At 31.4% G+C, this 10,869-nt stretch overlaps 1 protein-coding gene and 1 non-coding gene across 2 annotated transcripts; one reads left to right on the forward strand and one right to left on the reverse strand.

Moving 5' to 3' along the window:
- Positions 1-2,141: 2,141 nt before the first annotated feature.
- Positions 2,142-2,213, reverse strand: trnam-cau (transfer RNA methionine (anticodon CAU)). The gene has a single exon. It is a non-coding gene; the product is annotated as a tRNA-Met (tRNA).
- A 987-nt stretch (positions 2,214-3,200) lies between these two features.
- On the forward strand, positions 3,201-9,419 carry gfi1b (growth factor independent 1B transcription repressor). Its single transcript, XM_051093432.1, has 7 exons — positions 3,201-3,459; positions 3,924-4,036; positions 5,086-5,271; positions 5,434-5,663; positions 7,106-7,243; positions 7,359-7,524; positions 7,998-9,419. Exons 2-7 carry the CDS (start codon positions 3,931-3,933, stop codon positions 8,174-8,176), a joined length of 1,005 nt encoding a protein of 334 aa, XP_050949389.1. The 5' UTR covers positions 3,201-3,459; positions 3,924-3,930; the 3' UTR covers positions 8,177-9,419.
- Positions 9,420-10,869: the final 1,450 nt, after the last annotated feature.

Here is a 10,869-nt window from a genome sequence, read left to right on the forward strand (position 1 = left end):
CTCATATCTGATTGACCAAATTGATAAATATTTTGGATGGAAGTTTATAAGTCTCAGTTGTGTACAGTATTATTTTAGTACTATTGAAATAGTAGTTTTCTTATTTTGGATTGTTTTTTTATATTACATTTTAGTTCATTCTTAGTTATTTTAGTTTTAGTAATGTTGTGGTGTGGTTTTGTTATTGTAGTTTTTATTTTTTTATTGAATGTCTATATACGCTACCAGTCAAAAGTTTATGAACAGTAAGATTTTTAATGTTTTTTTAAAAGAAGTCTCTTCTGCTCACCAAGCCTGCATTTATTTGATATAAAGGACAGCAAAAACAGTCAAATTTTTGAAATATTTTACTATTTAAACTAACTTTGTTCTATTTTAATATTTTTAAAATGCAATTTATTCCTGTTATTTCAAAGCTGAATTTTTAGCATCATTACTCCAGTCACATGATCATTCAGAAATCATTATAATTTTTTGCAATAAAATAAAATTAATTAATTAATTAATTTTAAAAAATGTATTATTATTATAATGTTGAAAACAGCTGAGTAAAATTTTTCAGGTTTCAAATGGACAGAAAGTTCAGAAGAACAGCATTTACCTGAAATAACTATCTTTTGTAACATTATAAATGTCATTATCATTGTTTCTGAACAATTTAAAGCATCCTCGTGAAATAAAAGTGTTAATTTCTATAATTTCTTTCCAAAAAAATAATATATATATATGAAGAGTTCAAATGCAAAACCAGCTAAAAGCCATCTCGGTCAAAAGATGAGATAATGACAATGAGTGAATGCTCTCGACACATATTTTATGTCCATCAAATACTTTTCTTCAAACTCGCTAAAATACCAGCCTCAACCCAATCAGAAGTACCAGTCCTTACATAGAAACCTATACATCTGAGCCTGATAAAAATGCATTTTTTAAAGAAAGACGTCAGATGGATTTAGCTGGTTTTGCATCTGAACTCTTCATATATATATATATATATATATATACACACTACCGTTCAAAAGTTTGGGGTCAGTAAGACTTGTAATAGTCTTTAAAGAAGTCTCTTATGCTCATCAAGGCTGCATTTATTTGATTAAAAATATAGAAAAAAAACAGTAATATTGCAAAATGTTTTTACAATATAAAATAATGTTTTTTTATTTTAACATACTTTAAAATAGAATTTATTCCTGTGATGAAAAGCTGAATTTTTATCAGCTGTTACTCCAGTCTTAAGTGTCACATGATCCTTCATAAATCATTCTAATATGCGGATTTATTATTAGAATGATCAATGTTGGATAATATCAACAGCTGTGCTGCCAAATATTTTTTGGAAACTGTGATTTTTTTTTTCAGGATTCTTTCATGAATAACAAGTTTAAAAAGTACAGTGTTTATTCAAAATATAAATTTTTTATAACAATGTAAATTTTTTATTATTAACTTTTAATAAACTTTTAATTATTAACTTAATACATCCTTGGTGAATAAAAGTATTAATTTCTTAAAAAAAAAAAAAAAAAAAAAAAAAAACAATAAAAATGTACTGACCCCAAACTTTTGAACGGTAGTGTATATATATATATATATATATATATATATATATATACTGACTTAAAGCTTTTGAATGGTATAGCGTATAATGTGCTTTTTATTTCTGATAAATGCTGATCTTTGGATCTATTAGAGGATGATTTCTGAAGGATCATGTGACACCGAAGACTGCCCTAATGAAGCTCAAAATTTAGCTTTGATCACAGGAATAAATTATATTTTAAAATATATTCAAATAGAAAGCAGTTATATTAAATAGTAAAAATATTTCACAATATTACAGTTTTTGCCATACTTTGGATCATATAAATGCAGGCTTGGTGAGCAGAAGAGATGTCTGGAACTGTAGTTTTGTTATTTTTTATTAAACTAAATTAAAATTAAACGTGTTTCTGTAGCAAGAAGCTGAAATAAAATGATATTTTTAGTTATTCAGCTCTTTTATAATTATTTTAGTTCACAAAACCAGTGTTGTCACGGTTTTAGTCTTAGCTAAGAATAATGACCCGGTTGCAATGGCTATATTAAATTTGAGATTACAAGCTGTCAGTTTAAATCATGACACATTGCGAAAGAAAAGAGTCTAGCAGAGGATGGTTTCGATCCATCGACCTCTGGGTTATGGGCCCAGCACGCTTCCGCTGCGCCACTCTGCTCGACGGCAAAACATGGTAAAAGACTCTATATTGACTTCTTTACGACAGCGAAAATATAGTACCTACTATCACAGAATGTGCGGTTTGCGTGAACCAGCCTGTCAAAATAGCGAATGTTTACTAATGACCTTAAATCTACTTGACGCAAGTTAGGGCTTTCAGTAAAAGTTCTGTATCCTACATTCACAAAAGATGAAGAAAAGAAAGAATGCAGCACAAAATGTAATTATATTTTGAACGGTCACCTAAAGATGCGCCGCAATTCACCACCAATCCACACGAGGGCGCACATTAAATACATTACCCGACTGCATAATACGCGCACAGTGCAATAAAACTGACCTCAGGTAATCTTTAAATAAATGCTGAATGGAGCAAAACGCACTTGGATTACAGACCCTCAGTAAATAAATATCTAAAACTCCTCCAGCGCTTCGTTTTACAAACAATGCGTTAATTGCTTAGTTGTGTTTTTAATAATCAAAGATCTCATAAAAAAACGCCTAAGGCTGCGACCAAAACACAACTGTGCAAATAAAAGTAGGCAAACATTCGAAGATACCAACATTACAGGTTTGGTGTGTATTTTGAGGGGTACGTTCAAGCAAAGTTTGTTGCTGGTTTACTGGTTTTATGTTTTAAGCCCGCTAGCTGTTCTACAGCGGATAAATCAACAGGTCAACCATAACAGTGATGATGAACTACTAAAGTGACAGCAGATCATTTGAACAAAAATATCAAAAATGTTTTGCAAAATATCTCTAACTTTTAATGCATTGCTCGGTTGAACAGTTAACAGTTTAAATGTCTCAGCAGTAGAGATGTGTGCTAATAATAATAATAATAATAAATAGATGTAAAAATACATAAAAATGCAAACGAATATTGCATCTATCATTTATAGGTAATAACTAGGGCGTAGTAATTGTCAAAATATGTTAAATATGTTGTTAAATCATTCTGGAGAAGAGCGCCGAGACCAGGATGTTTAAGTTTGCGTTTAGTAGGCAAATGTCGCACCTGCTCTGTCTGTAATTGGTCGAAAGCTCAGTCAGATTCCACCGCAGAATTATCGGATTGAAAATCAGGGAGGGGAGCTGAAAAAACTCAACGCAACCAACTCACAGCGATGCAGTGCTTAAGTTTCTAAACATCACAACGGATTTCCCGGCACTTTCCGACACCAAGTTTGCCACTCAAACAATCAAAGGACTTTAAACACCAAGTTTTTTAGGGGGTTTTTCAGGTAAGCTGTTTTTATATATAATGCATTTTCAATTAAAGCCAGTTATTTAAAAGTTTTATTATTAGCATTGCTTTTCTATTTAGATTTAATACTGAACAGTTATTTGGTGGCCTATATTTAAATTAGCATAACATATGTTACAAAATTTGTTTTGAAACAAAGTTTGACTGAAATTTTCAAAACAACAGCAACACCAAATATTGCAGCATGCAATAACTGTCTAAGATTTTCATTTTATTTGGTCATTTCATTTTTTAGTATAGAAAGGAAAATACTCTAATGTCAAGCCCTTTGAGTTTCGTTGTTGTTTTTAATGTGATATAGAAATGACTACTGTTATTGTAATTACGTAGTTGAATCATTTTAAAGTTTCGTTATTCTATAAGTTTGTAAAAGCTCACAGACATGTTGACCATAACAGATATGAAAATGAAAGTATCAGTAAACAAATCTCAATTTTACAGAATCATCATGCCACGATCGTTTTTGGTGAAAAGTAAAAAGTCGCACAATGTGCACCGACCCATCGACACCGAGCAAACTGAACAGAAACTCCCGGACCCAACACCCAAAACAAGTAAGTGCCATTATTTTAGCATTACTGAATTTATACTTAAATGCTCGATAGTTTTTATTTTTATTATAGTTTAAGCTATTGCATTTTTCCTTTACCTCCAAATTCACCTGTCTGACATATGGTGTTCATGAGATGAACAATCCACAGTAATGATGTATAATTAAAATCTTCTTGGTCTTTGTATGCTTTATGTGGATTTACATAATTATGAATCTCTAATTCTCCTCTGTGGGGTAAATAAATGATTTGTCTGGAGTGAGTTGTGAGTGGATGTGCTGAGCACCTGTCAGATTGCTGTTTGCTGATGGTGCCTCAGCCTCAGGCTGACTGTTATTTGATTCTAGGGCTGTGTCTAAAACCTTGACAGCTGCTTACTTAAGACAGCATTTTGAGCCTCGTGCTGTTTACGAAGGTAGCTCAATAGGTTGTATTCCATGGAAGTCCGTAAGCAGTTGAGCAGTTAGGCTGGATGTTACAAATATGCAAACTAGCCCTATTCAAACAAGAGAGCAGTCCTGTCACTGGATCATAACTGCTCTCTATAGGCTTCATTTGGAGAAAATGTAATCATGTAATTAAGTGTGAGGAACAATCTCAGATCTGTCTGTTTAATGCTGTCAACGCTGTTCATTTAAACACCTCCATTTAACTGCATAAATAGTCTTTTTAAAGTGATCATAAAAAATTATTTGGATAGTTAACCGAGTGTTAAAAATATATTAATGTGTTTGCATCACATCATTGCATTAGAAAACAAAATATAAAACAGTGGGATTTCTTTTTGAAAACAGCACAAGCTTACATTTGAAGCTTAAATGAAAGAAACTTTAACATCCATAGAACCTTTGCACTGCACAAAAGGTTCTTTATAGATTTTTAAAATGTTCTTTTAAGAACTTCTTTGATTTCTGTTCCATGAAAGCCTTTTTTGGAATGTTATGTCTAAAAGAATTTTTTTTTATTATTATTATTAATTTAATTTTAATTATTGTTGTGCTGCAACATCATACAACATGCATTTTTGTGATGTATTTTTTCTTTTTTTTTAGTCCCAGCGCTGGTCCCTTTGGAACCAAAGGAATGTGATTCCCCAGAGCGGCCCCAGGTAGATTCGGTCACTCGGCCGTCCCACAGAGACCCGTATGACTTCATCAAGTGTGAGCGAGAGCCCGACTGCCCAATACCATCTCTACCTGAGCTGCCTGTTACAACCAGACGACCGTTTTACATATCGGGTGAGAGTCTGAGCACTGGTATAAATATCTGAACATGTCTGTTATGTAAAAATAGAGTAATATCTGAACATCTTGTTATGTAAAGTATGATGTGATATCTCTAAGGCAGATTTAGACACAATAACAATAGCAATCTTAATGTTTCCGCTCTACCTCTAACAGAGCCTCAGCTGGCAGAGTTCCCTCCCTACTACAAGAGCTCTTATACCTGGGATCATGTTCCTGCAACATATGACTTCAGGCAGATGGGCTTCTCTCCATCACTCCTGCAGCACGCCAGCAGCCTGTACGGAGCTCATCTGAAGCAGAGCTCTGAGCCGTCACAACCGCTGGATTGCAGCACACACTACTCACCCACGTCTAACACCTACCACTGCATTACCTGTGATAAGGTTAAATATATTTAATTATAGATCAAAAACACATTTATTTTTATGCATATTTTTTATTTTGTATTTTTTTAATGATTAAGCCTATATTATTATTATTTTGATTATATTATTATTCAATTTTATAGTTTTTTTTTTGTTTCCAAATAAATTATCTATTTGTTCATGATTTTAAAAAGAATACAATTCTTTACATACATACAATGCATTTATTTATAATATATAAAAATTATAAAATTAGATTTTTTTAAATTAAAATTCTAAGAAAAAATATAATACACAATACAATACAAAATATAATATGTAATATATTTTTCTATAAATAGTAACATAAATATTGTCTCAGCTTCAAATAAATTATACACACACACATATATATCATTTTCATTCCATGTGTGATTCTTAATATTCTTTTTAAAAAATTATATTTTTAATTTATTTATAAATAAAATATAAATAATACAATTAGATTTTGTAATTAAAAAATCTAAATTAACAATATATATTACATTAAATTAATATATATATATATATATAATATATTATATATAATAAAAAAATTAATTGTAATTAATAAATCTTATATATATATATACACACACGCACATATAAATGTAAATATATATATATATATATATATATATAGAAACAAAAAAAGCTATATATATATATTTTTTTATTTATTTATAAATAATTAAATAATTAATTAGTTTTGTAATTTAAAAAAATCTAATATAAATGTTATATTTTATTTAAATATATATGCAAGGTGTGTGACAAAAAATATATATTTTACATATACTGTAATATTATATATAAAATAACATATATATTTATAATCAAAATTATACAATTAGATTTTTCTAAATTACAATTATAAGAAAAATATATATGAGGGACTAAAAAAACCTAATTATTCAATTAATATAAATGTTATAGCTTTTTTTGTTTCCAAATAATAATTTATTTGTTTATAATTTTTTTTATAAATAAAAAGAATATAAATATAATTCTTTATATATATATATATATATAATTATGTGTGTGTGTTATGATTTAGTGTGTGTTATGAGTTATCATTTATAATGATAAAATGTGATTTTTTAAAATTAAATTTATAAGAAAAAAATATAATACAATAAAATATAATTTTATATATAAATAAATACTGATACATAAATATTGTCTCAGGTTCAAATAAATTATACATTACTGTAATATATATATATATATATATAAAAAAATATAGATTTATATATAAATATTATATATAAATATATTTTTATTTTATTTATAAAAAATATAATTTATTTATTAATAAACTATAATGATAAAAGTAGATTCTGTAATTAAAAAAAATCTAAATTAACAAAACATATATAAGTAACAATAAATAAAAAAATAAATATCTCAAATTCATCGCTGTTTTCTGTCCTCTTCTCCAGGTGTTTTCCACCCCTCATGGGCTGGAGGTTCACGTCAGGCGCTCTCACAGTGGCACACGTCCCTTTGGATGCAGCATCTGCAGAAAGAGCTTTGGCCACGCTGTTAGCTTAGAGCAACACATGAACGTCCACTCTCAGGTAAGAACAAACCATACTGATCCAGTTAGCTATACTGCTTTAGCATTCACGATCATCATAGCTGCCATTTAGATAATGACTATCAAAAAAAAACATTTTGCCGTTGTGTTTAAAGGAACGAAGTTTTGAGTGCAAGATGTGCGGAAAGACCTTCAAACGCTCCTCAACGTTATCCACTCACCTGCTGATCCACTCGGACACACGGCCGTACCCCTGCCAGTACTGTGGGAAAAGATTCCATCAGAAATCCGATATGAAGAAACACACCTACATCCATACAGGTGAGACGCCACGGTGTGTGACTGAGTGTTGAAAAGAGATCTGTGGCCGTGATAAAGAACACATGCAGTTAATGCCACCTCAATAACAGTTTCCCCAAAACTCTTCCCATGTTATTTGGAAATACATGTTATCTTTATACACTCTTTCCATGTAAATCATTACAACTGAATTTGCTGAACACTACAGATGCTGAAGTTGGCTTTCGAGGGTGTGTTTCCAAGAGCGGCACAGCTACAGATAAATCAAGAAAAGAAGATTAAACAAATACTGTCTTGATTTGCATAGCTGGTCTTCCTGCTTTCCTGTACCTCTTGGAAATTTAACTTTGCATGTAGCAGACAGCCACTCCTGTGTTGGAAAACAGAACAAATCTGGGTGGCACGCAAATCCAAGAAAGATTCGCCAGTGTTTATATAAAGATTAAAATGGGTTTCAATTGACCTTTTTTTTGAAATGCTATGTTTGTTTACAGGTGAAAAACCTCACAAATGCCAGGTGTGTGGCAAGGCCTTCAGCCAGAGCTCCAACCTCATCACACACAGCCGCAAACACACCGGATTCAAGCCGTTCGGCTGCGAGATCTGTTCCAAAGGCTTCCAGAGGAAGGTAGATCTTCGCAGACACCACGAGAGCCAGCACAGCCTTAAATAACGGAGGTTGGCATCAGACAGCGTGGAGGAAATGAAGACTGGAAATGAAGACTGGAAAAGAGACTGTTGCTTCAGAGGAATGTGTTTCTCTAAGTAGACTTGTGTTTAACCAGAAATAATATTCTATCATCATTTACTCACCCTCACGTTGTTCCAAACAATTTTGTTATTGTTAAATTAAAACTAAGCGTATTATTAAAAATAATGTTTGGTAATTGAAACAAATCTGGAATCAAATAATTAAATATTAGATGAAAAGCTTTTAAAAAAATACAGAGAAATACATAAATTAAGTCATTTGAAGTACTAAAATTAAATTAAATTAAAGCTATGCAGAATCAGTCAAAAGTTTTTGAACAGTAAGATTTTTCTTCTGCTCACCAAGCCTGCACTTATTTGATCCAAAGTACAGCAAAAACACAATTTTGAAATATTTTTACTATTTAAAATAACTGTTCTCTATTTAAATATATTTTAAAATGTTGTGATTTTAAAACTGAATTTTTAGCATCATTACTCCAGTCACAAGATCCTTCAGAAATAATTTTAATATTCTAATTTGCTGTTCAAAAAAACATTTATTATTATTATTATTATTATTATTATTATTATTATTATTATGTTGAAAACAGAATTTTTTCAGGTTTCTTTGATGAAGAGACAATTCGGAAGAACAGTATTTAAAGCATAGAAATCTTTAGTAAAATTATAAATGTCTTCATCATCATTTTTGATCAATTTAAAGAATCCTTGCTAAATAGAAGTAAATAAAATCATTTTTTTCCAAAAAAAAAACAAAAAACATCATACTGGCTCCAAGCTTTTGAATAGTATAGTGTATAATGTTACAAAAGTTGCTTTTTATTTCAGATAAATGCTGATCTTTGGATCTTTCCATTCATCAAATCCTGAAAAAAAAAAATTATAATAATATTTCTTGAACAAGAAATCAGCATATTAGAATGATTTCCGAAGGATGGTGCATCAAAAACTGGAATAATGATGCTGAATTTTTTTTTTGACTTGATCGCAGGAATAAATTACATTTTAAAATTTATTCAAATAGTTATTTGTTATTTTAAATAGTAAAAATATTTCCGAATTTTACTGTTTTTGCTGTACTTTGGATCAAATAAATGCAAACTTGGTGAGCAAAAGAGACTTCTTTAAAAACATAAATCTTACTGTTCAAAAGTAAAATATTTCTAGAAATATATATATATATATATATATATATATATATATATATATATATGACATACATATATAAGCACATCATAAAATAGAAAATGCTATATAATATAAAACAAATAATATAAAATACAATGAAAGTCAAAGAGGTCTCAAATGACACAGAGATTTTTAAAATATCAGAAGAAACAACTTGAGGTGAGTAAATGATTTTCCTTTTAAGACCTTTTAATTGACTTCAAAATACTTTCTTTATTGTATCTAGTAATTCACTGAAACTGTAATCTGACACATAAGAAGTCCAGCAAATGTCCGTTTTAACTATTAAATCATAACCACATGTCAGCTAGTGCCCCATGAAGGAGTCCAGCCATATTTCTTTATTTCTAAACTTGCTTTTTAAATGCAGTGAAAAGATTGTTTTTTTAGATTTTTCGATTTTTTTTGTCTTGTGTTATTTATAGAAACTCGTCTCAGAATAAATAATCCTGTTTGAAATGAGTGCCTGATCAATAATTCATAAAAGTGGAGTTTAAATCTAGCTGCCAGATAAAGAGAAGGGGGAGGTGTGCGCATTACTGTAAATGTGTAAAAAATCAGTCTTGGTACAGTGAAAAATGAGAAGAGTCAGCAAACAAGGCTTTGCTGTGTTTGTCTTCTTGTGTCTCCGCCCTGTCGAGGATCCGGATACACAGTTCCGTTGGCCCTGCCGATGGTTCTGCACACTGCCAGAGGCTGTGTGAAATCTCTGGTGTGACTGGAGATAAAGCTTCATTCAAATAGGTACCTGGAACTCTACATGCAAATCTCCCGCCTGGCAGGTTTGTAAACTTCACACGACTCAATGAACGGACCTTCTGGGCCTGAGTTTGGCGGGGAAAGGCAATGTGGTGAAACAAAGAAATTTTTATTTATATTAAACTTTGACCAACTGGGACTCCTTAGTCTTAGTTGTGCAAACATTTTGCCTAAGAAAACTCAGAGATTTACTGACGTCTGCTTCTCAGGTCACTCCCATCAGCGGAGTTCAAGCTGCTTTGCCAAACAAATTCCTACTGACACAGCTTTGCGCACACCGCCCCTCTCAAACAAAACAGACAGTTAGGAAAATCCAATCAGTCTGCACTGTGCTGTATCACAAACCACACATCACACACCTCGCATGTGGTTCCCTCAGAACGCCGAAGCCTGGGCCGTGCCTAATCACAAAACACTGTCGAGTGCGGTTATTCTGCAAAGAGGAACTTACTGGGAAAAAAGATGAAGAAAGTTGGTCAGAAATCTCATCACTTCCACTGCCGACCTGTTCCCCATTTGCACCCTGCACACCTGCTCACCTGCCATAAAAGTTAGGAACAGAAATCAGTGTCCATATCGAGGTGGAAACAGACAGTGCATCTCTAGTAACAGTTGGTAAACAAATCTGTGGTGCCCATGCAAATGATTCTTTTTGTTACCTCAGCTACAGGGTCTGAGTCACACCGAGGACAGTTACAGCCGCAT

This window comes from Labeo rohita, chromosome 21, assembly GCF_022985175.1.
Source record: "Labeo rohita strain BAU-BD-2019 chromosome 21, IGBB_LRoh.1.0, whole genome shotgun sequence".
NCBI lineage: Eukaryota > Metazoa > Chordata > Actinopteri > Cypriniformes > Cyprinidae > Labeo > Labeo rohita.

Excerpts from the sequence above, each read along its gene's own strand:
- gfi1b (XM_051093432.1), top strand. The coding sequence starts at position 3,931 with ATGCCACGATCGTTTTTGGTGAAAAGTAAAAAGTCGCACAATGTGCAC. Across the intron at positions 4,037-5,085 it reads GGACCCAACACCCAAAACAA|TCCCAGCGCTGGTCCCTTTG; the intron begins GTAAGTGCCATT and ends CTTTTTTTTTAG. Across the intron at positions 5,272-5,433 it reads ACGACCGTTTTACATATCGG|AGCCTCAGCTGGCAGAGTTC; the intron begins GTGAGAGTCTGA and ends TACCTCTAACAG.